General features: G+C 37.7%; 1 protein-coding gene across 1 annotated transcript in view; it reads right to left on the bottom strand.

Annotated features, from left to right (window-relative positions):
• Positions 1 to 15,438, bottom strand: part of EMCN (endomucin) — a 96,041-nt gene that overhangs the window by 5,462 nt on the left and 75,141 nt on the right. The window contains exons 8-11 of the mRNA XM_021680374.1: positions 13,830 to 13,925; positions 9,366 to 9,390; positions 7,922 to 7,983; positions 2,441 to 2,514 (exon numbers count right to left, since the gene is read on the bottom strand). Of these exons, the coding sequence (XP_021536049.1) occupies positions 2,480 to 2,514; positions 7,922 to 7,983; positions 9,366 to 9,390; positions 13,830 to 13,925 (218 nt within the window). The 3' untranslated portion in view covers positions 2,441 to 2,479. The remainder of the gene's footprint in view (positions 1 to 2,440; positions 2,515 to 7,921; positions 7,984 to 9,365; positions 9,391 to 13,829; positions 13,926 to 15,438) is intronic.

Raw genomic sequence — 15,438 nt, 5'->3', positions numbered from 1 at the left:
GACCAAAGTGAATTATACAGGGAAAGTTTCAGCTAAAATAATCCTTTTCTTATTCTTAAAAATTATGATCCCTAAATGGAGCAATGCATCTGCAGTGAAAAGATAATATTTTTTGAAACCCTTATCAGTCTTCCTCTTGTTGGTATAAAAGTCTCAGAGATTTTAGAATCTGTTCGAATTGATGCATCAGTATCAATCATGTTCACATAACTTTTAATTTTTTTCTCTAATTATTATCTTATTTCTTATATGTGATTTCATGTTTCCACTAGGCAAAGCTTTGCAGAGGGCAAAGATCATAGATTATAAGTATTTTGGAAGTCTTGTCTGCCCTGCCAAATCACATTAAATATAATGCTCTGCACAAAATAGAGGATCAATATATGAAGCACCGAGCATTAAACTATTCTGGAATTGGATTTTGAGATGAAAATTTTTAACGCTGTGAACTTCCGTATTAGTGTTTGCGGTTGCATACAGATCCAGACTTCTCAACTTCTATTCCCAAATCTTCTAGATCTGATGACTATATTCCTATTTATTCTGAATTTCTGAGTTGATATCTGATTTCTCATTAATAACCTAGAAAGTCTACTCATTGGTTACTACATTCAAAGTATAATGATTGCCAAGAGAAATACACTGAAAATATACTGAAAAAAAGTATCTTGTTATGTAATTCCAAAATTACACAGAAGAGCAACAAAAGCTACTTATTTGTGCAAATGAAAAGACATGAAATTAAAGGCTAGGCATATTTTTTAAAGTACAAAAAATGGAAAGGAATGGGAAGTGGACAGTAATTATCTCTGTATAGTTTTTCTTTCTGACTGAAAAGAAGACTTTGTCTTCCTCCAAATTGGATGATTAGTCACTAAGAGTTAGGCATTTTGATAATTTAGAAAGCACCTTTTTACTAGCCACAAGGTTGCCAAGAAACCATAGTGGGTATGCAAGAAAGCTTTCCATGTCCTAGGTAGGTTTGGACCACTTGTCTCAGCAAACTTCTTAAATTTCTCAACTTCTCAAACTTTGCATCTAAAAGTGTCCATAGCAAAAGGATAGGCAGACTCTCAGATTCCTCTCATTCTAATCCACCCTAAAGGCTAGAAAGGGATAGGATTGTGATCCTGGTGCTCACGTCTGGATGCCCCTGCTCTGTCTCCATCTCCTGCTACTGGCCAGAGAAGCATGGCAGGCATCGTTTACTCAACAAGCACTCTCTACGCATCTGTAACAGCACTGTATTAGAGGTTGGGTAGTAGGCATAGGGAGTGGACGAAACAATAATGTTCCTCCCTCTGGACACTACTCAGAGTGCCTACCAGTGTGGTTAGGTCAATTCTGGGCACATACATATTGATTTGGTTTTTTGCTTTTTTTTACTCTTAGTTGCCAAAGGGTAAATTCTTCTGCAAGTTCTAAAAAGCATCGAACACTAATTGTGAGGGCACTTAATCAATGCTTCTTGTGAAAACTAAATTAAAATCAGAAGAAGACCTTACCCAATTCTAGGAAAGCAAAAGACAATCCCATGCTAAACCGAGAGGGTTAATTCCACAATGCAAGAACCTGGCTTGAGCTGTTTTACTGAAATAAAAAAACATATCTGCATTGCACTGACTCCTGGTCAAAGCGGAAGACGTGCAGAATAACGGTGTTGCTCGTAACCATAGTTTTGGGAGATTTCAATTATTTATTGATTCACAATTGCTGTAATGACATTGTTCATTTGCATCTGTTCTCATAGAGACATTGGCCGGCTCTGTCCCTCAACTAGTTATACAGCAACATTATGCTCCTGTGACCTGCTGGGCATAAGAAACCCCAGCTGAGACTTCCTTTTTGGATCACCTTGTTTGAGGTGCTTTGTGTACACATCCACGGTTCCTGCATCCACAGAGAAAGTATATCCTGGTATAGTCTTTACAGAGGGAGGACAGATGGACCTCCTGCCCGCCTCCTCGGAACCCCTTGCCCTGAACCTGCCTTTGGCTGTGATGCCTATCCTTACTTCAGTGCAGCTGCTGTATCATATCTTTTTCCTGCAATGAACTGAAAATTTGCAAGCATTGTCGTTCTGGGTCCTCCGTTAGCAATAGAACCAACCCTGTCTAACCGCCACTGTTAGTGTGTATATACTGACTATAAAGGCAAACTGCATTTATATGAAAGCATTACCAACAGGCAGAGTAAACTGTGTCATTTCTGAGGTAGGCAAGGCAACTGGAAGAATCTTCTACAGCCTCCAATATACGCATTTCTCTGGCAAGTCTTCTTAGAGTTTGTTGTTAGACAAATGGACAATGGTTTCCCTGACACAAACCATTAACTTTCCAGCTTATAAAAGTCTTTTGAAATAATCTAAGCTGCAGCCCTCTAACAAAGCAGGTACTAATGAGCATCTCAGTGAATGAAATTAAAAAAAAAAACAACTTACATATTTATTGCCCAGGTGTGGGGAGGATTCATCAAGCTGTCAGTTCTTGGATTTTCCTTGTGCAGAGTGCTCACCTACAAACAGAAGATATATTTTGATCTATAAGCTCGGAGGGTGAATAAGGGTGAAAATAAAGTTTCTTGGCTTGTTTTTTATTTTTCCAGGGAAGTCCAATTTCCCTGCAAGAATGTCATGAGAGCCACACCCTGTCTCTTGGTATTGCCTGGAAATTGTTCAGCAAGGTTTATGAGCTTTTTTCCACCATCATCTGTTTTCACCCTAAAGGAGCAATGCTGACTAACTCCCTGGGAGTGGGGTGTGTGTGTGTGTGTGTGTGTGTGTGTGTGTGTGTGTGTGTGTGTGTGTGTGAGTTAACAAGAGAGGCACCCTAGGGAATGAGGTATAGATTTTTGCTTTTTCCCAGAACCTAAGCAAAACTATGTTATATGTTTAAACTGCCATTTTATCAGGAAGCCATCCTAAGGTACTCTGTTTAAATAATTGAGTGAGAGCTTTGTGAAAATGAATTTAGAGGCCAAGATGAACCTTTTGGTGATATACAGAGCAGCACAAGGGGTATTACTCAAAATAACATGTTATTCCATCTGCCAATATAAATATTGCCCTAGGCTGATGGGAAGCTGAAGATCCCAAGTGTTTTTATAAGCCCCTGAATCCATGATCAACACATTTCACACTACGTGTGTCTTTCAGATAGATTCAAATATCAACATCAGTCACACTATCCTAAAGCAGTATGGGGCAAAGTTTCTGGCTTTGAGAATAAATGTCACTGTTCTGCCCCAGGTTTTATCTGTCATTTAGAAACCTGTTTCTGGGAACTCTGTTGATGTCACCTGTCACCAGCACTATCATGGTGATAATAAATAGTGCCAGAGACCAATGAGGAGAACAAACCTGGGACATCCTTAAGAACCCCTTAGTGCTGTGCTCTGAGAGATGCCAGGCGTAGAGCGACAGTCCTCCCAGCCGCCTTCCAGAACAACTTTTTGCTCACTATCATTATTTTGCAGAAAGCACAGCACTTCCTGGAATCCACAGCTATGAAGTACAGGAATAAGAAGTGAAAAAAATAGACACTTATTGAACCCCTACTGTTTGTCAGAGTCCTCTAAAACAAATCATACGAAAATCATTCTGATTCTTAATATCTCCTTCCAAGTGCTGTCTAATTGGGAATAGAAAATATGAGAAAGATTCAATCACAATATGAATCCAATAAGTTATAATAATGATGTCTATATTAAAAGCAAATGAAACTCATACCTAGATAAAAAACAACTGGAAAGAAATACACCAATGCCAACAGTGATGGCATTGTGTTGGATTTCATGAGTAATTTTTAATTCTTTTTTATGCTCTAGTTTTCCCTATTCTTTATTACGCATAATGTGGTCTAATATTAAAATGGCAGTATAAGTTATGAAGAGATATTACAAGACAGTGATACATGTTGATTTGCCAAATGAAAAAATAAGTTCAGAAAAGGGAAAGACCACGTACACCGAAGACAGTCAGGGAAGCTTTGGTGGAAATGTACGGAATGGCCAAACACTGAAGGGCTGAGAAGACAGAAGCTGATCTGTGTATGACTTTCTAAATCTTTTGATCTTTTTGCTCGTCTTCACACTTCACATTTCTTTTGTTATTTGTAGAAATAAAGAAGCAAAAAAAGGTGACTGTACATTTAATAATTACCATAACATGCTAATTAGCATTAGCATACTAATAATATACTAATAATGTATAATTACCATAATGGTGAAGTGGTGGAGTGGAAAGAGAGACAAAAGGGACCAAGGCACCATCTCTTCCTTCAAAAGAGCTTGAGTTCAGCAAGGAAGACAGGGGTCAGAGATGAATGGTGTCTGGAGAATATGAGTTAGTAAGTGGTTCACAGACTGAACAAGGGAAAAGGCCTTTGTAGACATGCTAAAGTGTTTGAACTTCACCTTAGGTAATACAAACTTACCAGTTTTCTAAACAGAGGAATATTATAATGAATTCGGATCTGCTTTTTCTTCTTCCAAATGGTTCAAAATCAAGTAGTGCTTTAAAACTAAATTCAAAGATACTATGCTTTGTTTCTTCTGTGAAGTTATGTATTCTTTAATTAATTTAAGCAATTTTTCTTCATAATTCTTATAGTCTTTGATATTAAAAATAAGACAACATATATTCACTTTCTGAGCTGTGCATTGAGTGGGAATCATGTTTAAAATGCATCATTGTCACATACATGTTTTGCAGTCAATCATGGTGATGTTTAACTGAGCAAGATTTCTTACTAAAGTTGAATGGGATCTTGCATGTTCTCATAAAGGACTCCTCGATCTACCATGTTTGGTGCTTATTTGTTTCTTTTTTTTTTTTTTTTTTAAGATTTTTATTTATTTATTGAGAGAGAGAGAATGACAGAGAGACAGCATGAGAGGGTGGAGGGTCAGAGGGAGAAGCAGACTCCCTGCTGAGCAGGGAGCCCGATGCGGGACTCAATCCTGGGACTCCAGGATCATGACCTGAGCCGAAGGCAGTTGCTTAACTAACTGAGCCACCCAGGCGCCCGCTTATTTGTTTCTGAAAGCAGATTCCTATTGTACTCTAGCAACCTTTTTCCTTCACATTAAAGAAAACTCCTAATTTAAATAATCAAATTTTAAACATTTATGGGTTACATTTTCAGCAGAAGAACCCGCTTGAGAGAGAACATACTTGAAGAAAGCAAGGAATGTGCATGGATAAATACCATGGCCTAATCAGAGGAAACTTTGGAGTAAGGAACTATCTTATTAGGAGAAAATGATCAGAACAAAAACCATGGCTCTTGGAGGCTTCTGGAAACCCAGACACTTTAGCATCCACTGGCATTTCCCCTAAAGGTGGGTTGCTGCAGAGCTCTGTTTCCTTGGAAACATGATTTATTGACCTCCAAAATGGCACAATTTATTCTGAGATACAATACCAGAGCTTATAAATTAAAGTACTGACTAATCCAATGAGTTCTTATGGCCACTGAATCTCAAATTTCATTTTGTTACCACTTAGGCACATTAACACTGCATTTCTTAGGCCATAGCAAATAACATAAAATGTAACAATCATCAATTCTGAGTGGTAGGTAGTCAGATATTTGTTCTATCAGATTCTTTTCTGTATTTCTAAAAATTGTTATATAGGAGATAGTGGAAAATTGAGCTAAGCCTGTGTTTTTATATCAAACTTACTCATTTCAGATTTTATTCTTGTTATATTTTAGGGAAAATGTCATGGTTGTGCAAAAGATGTTTAGGTAAAATAACTATAACAATGTAACTTCTGTTGAGTGTAGTGAGCATAGTTTTATTTAAAAAAGCATATTTGAATACATTTAAAAGGAAGCGAGAGAGATTTGTTGATGAGTGTTTCAGGAAACAGACTTTAGTAAAAATTGTAGTATAAACAACATTTGGAGATCATTATGTTTTAGCTTATTAATTCTAGACTATTGAAACTACTCTGAATGAGCAATTGCAGTTTTGCCCTATCACCAAATATCTTCCATAGTAATCAGCTAGGTTGACCATTGAGAGATTATCTCATTAAAAGAGGTATAATTCCTAAGTTGAGGTTGGCAGAAATAAAAAGACCAGGGAATAGATTTTATTATTTTCATATGATATTTCCTCCTTAGCCCTGTGACCTGAAAATGTACTTATGATGAAAAGGAATCTTAGAGAATTAAGGGTCTTCTTAACTATCCCCCATAGTCTACTTCACTTGTTACCGCAGTGACTATGGGAGTGGGAGAAACCAGTTTATGTAGAATTTTCCCTGGGCCTTAAAGAAGACTCAGATATTAAATTTGCAACCAGGAAACAAGGTTCTCTGGAAATTTCCTACCCCCAAGTGTCAAATCGGGTGTCAGTTGTCATTTCCCTGGTAGAAATGGGGAGTAGGGCAGATGGTCCTAATCCCAGCCCTCTCCTCACAAGGATAACCAGGGGCTCCTACACGGACCCAGGGGCTCCCATAGCTCAGAGAGCCTGGGGGCTGCAGAGTGTTTTGTTAAATCCTCACCAGAGTAAGGAGAACGCATGAAATTATTGTGATGCTGACTTGCAAGCCACAGGCAGATTCTGAGAACTTTTCTTGGCAAATCGTGTGGTCACCTTCAGGATCCTTACTTAAGACTAGTTCACATATAAGCTGCTCCTCCCTGACCCGGTAAAATAGGCTTGGCAATTTAGTCAAGACTGGTGAATAGTCGGGGGAAACCTGTAAGTGGTTTACAATTATCCTATGAATGAATTTTACTCCTTTGCCCATTCAGATAGTTACCTCCAAGAGAACTGTGTGGGAATAAAGGGAATGTGGAAGAGTGGAAGAGACACAAGAATGAAGAAGGTCTCTGGTAAGGGAAAATTACTCTCCCGAGGGGCCTGGGCACGTCTCTGCAGATTCTGGGTACCCTCAGTTTTCAAGGCTTCTGCCTGCATGTTGTAGTTTGTTCTCGTTAGAATTTCCCACCTGAAGTTGGGACCACATTCAGCCTTTGATATCTTGCTCTTGAATTGGGACAATACTGATTGCTTTTTGTTTGACAAAATTGTTTTTTGCTACATATGTACAGCGGAGCTTATTATTCAATTGCTCTCACCTGACATACCATCTGTATTCTGTGACTATTTTGTATAGGTAAAATGGGGGACTGAATATTGTAAATGCTCCCATGTAACATGGTATTTAAATTAGATCCACATGGATTGTTTTCTAGAGCGAATAATTATTTTTTATATATCTGTTTTGTAATATTGAGGTTTTAAATCTTTGGTCTACTCAAAAGAAGAAAAAAAAATCTGTGCTTTTTCATTTTTAAAAGGTACCTGGCATCTCATTTTTCATTACTCTTGATGCAGATATAATTCATACAAATCACACCTATATTTTGAAAAACTTACACATTTCAAATCCAATTTAAAAACATAAGAAATTGGAAAAAAAATGTAAATTTTATCAACAAGAGATTGTGTTTTCTCCTCATTGGGAAGCTCAATTAAAATTATATGAAATGATACAAAGTAGGATTTACATTTTACCTGATGAATCCTGGTTCCAGTTGACTATAGATAGCTGTTACCAAAATGAAACAAAGCAACAGCAATAATAAAAACCATGTAGTACATTTAATGTTCTTTCTGCTACTACCGCAGAGTAGAACATGTCTTGAGTTACCACCCCTTCTTTGGAACATATTCATATTATAAAAAGCAACCTCTAGAAGTACAATAGTCTAATGATCTTACCAAAAAACAATATTTCTAGGACTCATCTTCTCCGTATAGGAGAATTTTGCATTGTGGGGGAGTTACTAATTGTCTATTTCTAAAGAAATTATGCTTTTTGGTTGTGTTTCACCTGGACAAAATCCAAGTTAGAATTTGAAATAACCATTTTCAGCTAATCCACAATCTGGGAGCTTACCTGACTCGTGAGAAATTGTCTTAACAGTGAGAAGCTTCACACTCTCTTTATCGGACTGAGGTCTATTTGGAACAGAAAACATAAGTCAACACCACCGTAATTAGCATTGTCTGTCTGTGAAAAAAATTATACATGGTATAAACAGAAGATACTCCAGCATATATATATTTTTATGTGTTTCTATGGCAAAACCTGTGTCTTTTTACGTGCAGACATATATATACTTTTATAGCACTTTCTACTTCTAGAATCCAGCCAATAAGTTCCTGTCACACTGTTAAGCAATGATAGATAAATCAAACACAAAAACGGGTCATGTGAAACACTGCTCACAAGGTCCATGTCGCACAGGTCTCCAGTCCTGAATTATGAAAGGGAAGACAGAGGGATGTTTCCAAGCCTTCAGGGCTAATGCTGAGTTCTGGGGATATCCCTTTTCATGAGGGCCTAGATACTGCAGTAAAGTGTCTGAGCTGTCCATTCGAACCAGGAATTCCCACCTATCCTTTCTCAGATTCTAAACAGTTTCAAATCCAGATTACTTCACTTGGACATCTCAAGAGACACTATTTCTAACAAAGAAGGATAGATGACCTAAGGATATTATTTTTAAAGTCCACTATCTGATGAACATACAAAACCAGCTACATAAAGGCAGGCTGCAAATTCGGGCCAACAAAGAAGTCTTAACTACAAAACTTGTTTTTGACATTAAAACAATTGTTTATAGAACCTTGATTGTAACAGCTGGCTGGATTGGTAACAACTACTTTTTTGTTTTAATAAAGTCAAAATAGAATAAACCATCTACTGCTAAGATAAAGCCACCTTAGAGCTGTCTCAAGATGCAGGCAAGATATTCCCTGTGATAAACATACTGAAAATTTCACTGGGAAAACTATTTTAAAACACTAGGTATGTTTTCTATGAGATTTTTCCTTATAGTTATTTATATTCATTCTTCTGTCTTTGCATTTCATCTTTATTCTTATTTTTATTTATTTATTTTAGAGAAAGAGAGAGAGAGAGCACAAGTGAGGGTAGGGGAAGAGGAAGAGGGGGAGAGAGAATCCCAAGCAGACTCCCTGTTGAGCGTGGAGCCCACGGGGCTTGATCTCTCGACCCTGACACCATGACCTGAACTGAGGTCAAGAGTTGGACGCTTAACTGACAGCCACTGAGGCACCCCTGCATTTCACCTTTTGATTTCCCATTTTACTACCTTATCTAAGCTTAAGAATAATCCTCCTTTTTAGTTGTTGGAATTCCTCTGTTGATTCAGAGAGAGTACTGACAAACAGCCAAACCCTGCTTCTTGTGCTTTTTACACAAATTCTTCAAAAAAACAAACCCAAAAAAGTGTAAGTAGAAGATTAATTTTTTTTCCCTATATAAATGGGGGTCAGAGCTTCTGGGGAAAAAAAAAAATGATGAGGCTACTTACTGGTCATTTCCATTTTCCGGTGTGCCTAGGGGAGGAGAGAATAGTTATTAAAGCTGTGAGAAGCCTGGTTAAAAAAACAAACAAACAAAAACAACCCCAAGACCCCTACTACTTTCTGTGCAGAGATGTTTATAAAGCCATTTTGTAACTTTTTTATCTCCCCTGCAGCCCCACTGGCCTTTTTATCAGATATGGTTCCTATTATTCCTCAGGTATGACTGATACATTCATGGGATAGTCCTAAGTAGGCCAACTCCACTGAATTTAGTTCTGGACTAATTTTAATCTTATAGTTTCATATCGCTATGTGAAACTACTATCCATTATCACACATCCCACAGACACCAGAAAATGTCTTAGCTTATTTCAGTATCTCTGAAAAAAATTTTCCTCAAAGTATCGAATTACCTTTTTATACCAGAGAATTGAATTTTTGGCTCTCCTTTATACACTGCTCTTTCTGGAGACACAAATCGCTGTATTTGTGGTGAACAACAATGTAGACGTTATTTCTAATTGCATCTGGAGCCCACTGATTCGGCCTCTCAAAAGTGCTCTGCAAAATGTCACTGAGGCTACTAACTGTAACTAATGTTTTGTTCGTTTTGCTGGGCTGCTCCACCAGGGTCTGGTAGAAGACATTTGGGGTGTAGAGTGAGAATTCAGAATGATTCATTTCGCACAAACCCTTGGACATTAGGGAGGATATGTTGGTGGTCAAACCTTGCATCATTAATCTGTGGCACATCAGGCAAACTAATGTAATTGCTTGGGGTCCCCCTGTTTTGTTCCCAATTTTGCTGTGGTGTTCTTCCATCGTTACTCAACTTTTGTCTCTTGGATTTCCTTTCACCTCTAATGTAGCCCTTGTCATTGGGGTGTGCCCTTGAAATATAATTCCCTGGCGGTGATCATCATTGTTTTATAAAGAGTTTGATTTCCACTAATATTTTGGCTACTTCTATTTCTGTCACCTTGGCAAAGATATGCCATCATGACTCTTAATCCCTAGGACTTAACTCATGGCACCATATGTTGTTCACCAACTCGATCTAACTTTGTCTTCCCAACATCAGTAGGATTTTAGCAGCATTTTTTATTCCTATTTTAAGTGTTATGTATGATATCACTTGTGATGCTCATAACCCTGTTTCAGAATGAGTTGATACTTCTTTGCGTGCCTGTTCTAATATTTTTCCTTAGAATACTGCAATATGGGTTCATTAGCAAAGAGATGCATACCAACAGACTATCTTCTACATATATGCTGTTCTTCTTTGGGTTAAAGCTCAGACCACTGTCAACATTATCTAGGTAAGCTTAATTTCATACCACAATCTCTGATTCATATTATCTTCCACAAAGCAGAGAGGGTTTACAAGTTTTCTGAACTTGATTAAGTCTCACCCACATACTTGAAGAGAGATTAACTGTGGGTGTCTAATGGTGCTAATTTAAAAACAATTCTGTAAAATTCTGTTTGGAAAGCAAAGTTAACAATAACCAAATAGATTTGGATAATTGTATAATTGCTGAACTTTGTTATAAAGTATTATATGCCTCCACAATAACTCTCCATAGTGGTAGGGATTTTATATATTTTTCCCTGAATGATCCAATTCATTCAATTCATCTTCTTTAATAGAAAATGTCAACTTTTCAAATAACTTATTTGCAAATGTTCTTATGCAAAGCAGTCTTTCAGTACAGGATATTTTTAAAAATGGATTTAGCACATTAATTTTTTTTACCTATCCTACATATTCAACACCCACAGGCTTCACCTTGGAATGGTCGATTTCCCATAAAAGATAGGATTGGTGGTTTAGAGACTTAGAGAAATTAAACTGATTTATAAAATTGCTATTTCCCCTCTGGAAATTGACTAAGGAAACATATTTCAGACATTATTAAGAAGTTTATTCACTAACTCCCAAAGGGAAAGGCATTTATTTGTTTTCTGCTTATTTTCCAATAAGAGCTAAAATGAACACTACTGGTTTTTTGTGTAACTTTGTCTTGTACTGTCACGCTCCTGTCCTGAACTTTGTGCCGTGCATGGTCAGGGATTGGCCATAGGAACAGCATCCCTTGGTATCCTGGGGGCACACTGTTCATGGGGTAAAGAAGAGTGTGGCTTGCATATCTTCTAAAATTAATCAATTTTGGGGCACCTGGGTGGTGCAGTCTGTTAGGCATCTGACTCTTGGTTTCGGCTCAAGTAGTGACCTTAGGGTCGTGAGAACGAGCCTTATGACAGGCTCTGCACTCAGCGCAGAGTCTGCTTGAGATTCTCTCTCTCTCTGCCCCTCCTGCTCATGCTCTCCCTCTCTCTCTCAAATAAATAAATATATATATAAAAAATAAAGATAAAAATAATCAGTTTTTACTTCTTAACAGGAGATGAGACTTAGGTGGTATTCTTGTTAGTGAAATATTTAGAATTGAAGTGAAGAAAAGGAAGGTTCTATTTTATGGGAAATTTAAAAATTTATTTTGACAAGCATCTAGTAAGGTTCTGCTATATATTATGCACAATGCAATGTGAACACTATGTGGTTTGTGACTTGGAGGGCTTGCCTGATGTTATGGACTGTTTCTGTCCTCCTAAAATTCATCTGTTAAATCTTAATGCCCAATGGGATGATATTAGGAGATGGAACATTTGGAAGGGCATTAAGTCATGGGGGTGGAGTCCTCACGAATGGGATTCATGCCCTTATAAAAGGGACCCCAGGGAGCTCTCCTGTCCCCTCTGCCACGTGGAGACACGGCGAGAGCGTGGCTGTGTAGAAAGCAGGAAGAGTGCCCTCGTCCGACATCAGACGTGAGGACGCCTTGATTGGACTTCTCAGCCTCCAGAACCATGAGAAATGTTTGTCGTTGAAGCCACCCTGCCCAAGGAATTTTTTGTGATAGCAACCCCAATAGAACTAAGACCCATCTTGCAGGGGTAGCGGGCACTAGAGAAGTAACTCTACGATCATGTGATGAATAATATCACAAAATTCTGTGCAATTAGAAGAAAACACTCTATTCTTCTTAAGGAGATGGTGTGTTATAGAGAGATACTCTCAGTTGCTGTGTGAGCTAGATCTTTCATGGATAGATTGGAGATTGGTTATGTTATAAAAGTTAAGTGGTGAGCAAGATGTTCTAGGCGAGGGAATAGCACGGATGAAGGCATGGGGACGTGACACTACATTACACAGCAAGGGCTCGGGTTTGGAATAGAAAGATAGGTCAATGTTTAAGACAAGAGAGGGGAATGCCAAGCCATGGGAACTGAAGGTGCTTCGAGAGAAGCTCAAGTATCTGGGATGGATAGTCAAAAGACTGAATGAAGACTTTAGGAAATCTGAATAAGGTAGGGATTTAGCTAATAACAATGCATCAATATGGTTAATTAATTGTGACAGATATAGCAATACTACTGTAAGATATTAATAATAAGGGAAACAGGGTGGTGTATGGGAACTCTCTAACTATCCCTGTCACTTTTCTATAAATCTCAGTCTATTTTAAAATAAAAAAAAATTTATTTAAAAAAGAATAAAAATATAATGCCATTATGGAAACCATAAATATTTAAGAAGAGGGAGAAGATGAAACCGCAAAGAGAGAGAAAAAAAAAAGAAAAACAGAGTGAGGATGTAAAAGAGAGCAGTGTGATTAATTAATTAAGTAGTTAAATAATTAATTAATTTTAGTTTCAGGGGTAGAATTTAGAGATTCATCACTTCCATACATCATCTGATGCTCAGCACCAGCATGCCCTCCTTCATCCCTGTCACCCATTTCACCCATCCCCGCCCCCAGCATCTCTCAGTTTGTTCTCTGTAGTTGAGAGCAGCGGTGCTATTTTAAAGAAAAGAGGAAAGACTTTAAACGTCACTGGAGAGATTAAGGAGGATAAGAAAGAACTGTCAAGCTAAAAGCCCATTAAAAATCGCAATCATGTTCAATCCTGAGGAGCTGAATCAATTAGCAGAACACACAGCCACGGAAGACACCTTCCTTGGAAGGAAGCTGTGCCTCCAAGGAGGGCCGAAGTCATAGAACGCTCTCCCTGAGGTTGTGGGCCCCTCAGCTAAATTCTTAGCAATGCTTACCTCTATTCTCTGTCACATGCAAGTGGAAAAATTCTTCACTACAGTTAAGGTGTGTCGTTTTATGCCTCCGTCATACCATAATCCCCTGGCCACTCACAAAACGGGGGTTATTTCATGAAAAAGAATCTGTCCATATTTGATAATATCTGCCACTAGCAGGTAATCCTCACCCCTTAAATTCATCAGCATTCAGTGGGTTTCTCTGCCCCTTCTCCTCTATTTCTGTGATCAAGCAATAGGGCATTTTATTTCTTTCTGTAATCCTCCTCTCCCCTTGAGTTTAAATTCGAGTTTAGATTGAACATATATTCACCTTTCAGAAAACAAAATGAAACAAAACCCTGTTACCTACCTGGGTCTGTCTTCCAGCACATTCGATACAAACCCACAAGAACAAATGCAGAAAGTGTCACTACGATCAAAGCAATCACCACTGGCAAAATAATACCTAAAAAGTATTGAAGACGTCAATTAGAGTGGCTATTGAATTTAACCGTAAAGAATTTACAGAGCAAAGGCACGCATGCATCCTCCCTTCTTCAAACATCACTCTATTAAACATACTATATTTTCAGCAAAGAAGATTTATCTGATTCAGAGGTTTTACTCTAGTTGTCATTTCTGACGGATCCACTTGATGTCAGTCTTGCAGCCTTTTGAAATAAAGTTCCAAACGTAAGGGAGCTGGTTTTCTCACCTTCTTAGAGACTGGAAAAGTGGGGAGATGGAAGACTGGAGAAGCAGAAGATGTCCTCTAGACTATGGTCAGACCCACATTCACACATTATATCCTTAATACTTCATAAAAAGGTTACTGGAATATCTATCTATCTATCATCTATCTATCTATCTATCTATCTATCTATCTACCTACCATCTATCATCTATCTATCTATCCCATACTAGAACTGCTCTAGTCATAATGTTGGCTTCCTAAAAAACTCAGAAATTCTCAATTTCTAAGGAAATGAATGGATTTTTTCTATTCAGTCATAGAATACACATATATGGTATATGATATATATGTTTTTGCTAAAATGAAGCATTTCTTTCAAGGCCATTTTTAACATAAGTTAAAGTTCTGTGAAGGTGAATAATTTGTTTTTAAGGAGCTCTCTGCCTGTGCACTTATGGTTTATCTTTCCATAATAATATCTTAAAACTAGAAAAGGTATAAAATAGCATAAGTGGACATAAATGGATATCAGAGTGGATATGATTTCTAAAAATGAGCACACGGTTCAAGAAAGATGTACGTGTGTTCATGCACATACATTTAAGGGAGTGGAGTTGTGACAGTAAATCGGGGTGAGTTTTTATTCAGAGGAGGGTCTTGCTGTTTGGTTTGGTTTTTAGCATCTGTCTTCTATTGTTACAATCACTGCCCAGGTTAAAACAACAGTGATGAAAAGACGAAGCTGTCATAGCCGTACAACCAGAGATGTAGAGGCCATCGTTATTATTTAGCGCTGTCTTCTCATCTGCTTGCATATGTCCTCCTTGTATTTATCCAATTTTCTATAGGATGGTTTATACTTCCAAAGTTATAGTTAAATATTTGTTTCATATTAGACCTTGAGCGAGATGATGAATGTCTCCCAAAATGAAGATGCCATGAATTAACAGGTCAATAAATGCAATGTTGACTTGTTGAATGGAATGCTTTTACCTAAACCTAGATAATCTTTTATCATTGACTTCATATACATTCATCTTATTCTTAATTTCTAGGAAAATGAGTGGATTTTTTTCTATTCAGTCCTGGAACATACATATATGTTACATGATATATATATGTTTTTGCTAAAATGGAGTATTTCTTTAAAGGCCATTTTTAACATAAGGTAAAGTTCTGTGAAGGTGAACAATTCATTTTTATGGAGCTCTCTGCCTATGCCCTTTGGCTTATCTGGGACTAGTCTCATCAATTCACCTTGACCCTTGGTGGTAATTGCTTAGGG

This window comes from Neomonachus schauinslandi, chromosome 2 (assembly GCF_002201575.2).
Source record: "Neomonachus schauinslandi chromosome 2, ASM220157v2, whole genome shotgun sequence".
Classification (NCBI taxonomy): Eukaryota; Metazoa; Chordata; class Mammalia; order Carnivora; family Phocidae; genus Neomonachus; species Neomonachus schauinslandi.
Note: the sequence above shows the minus strand (reverse complement) of the source record. Positions and strands in the feature narration are given on the sequence as shown.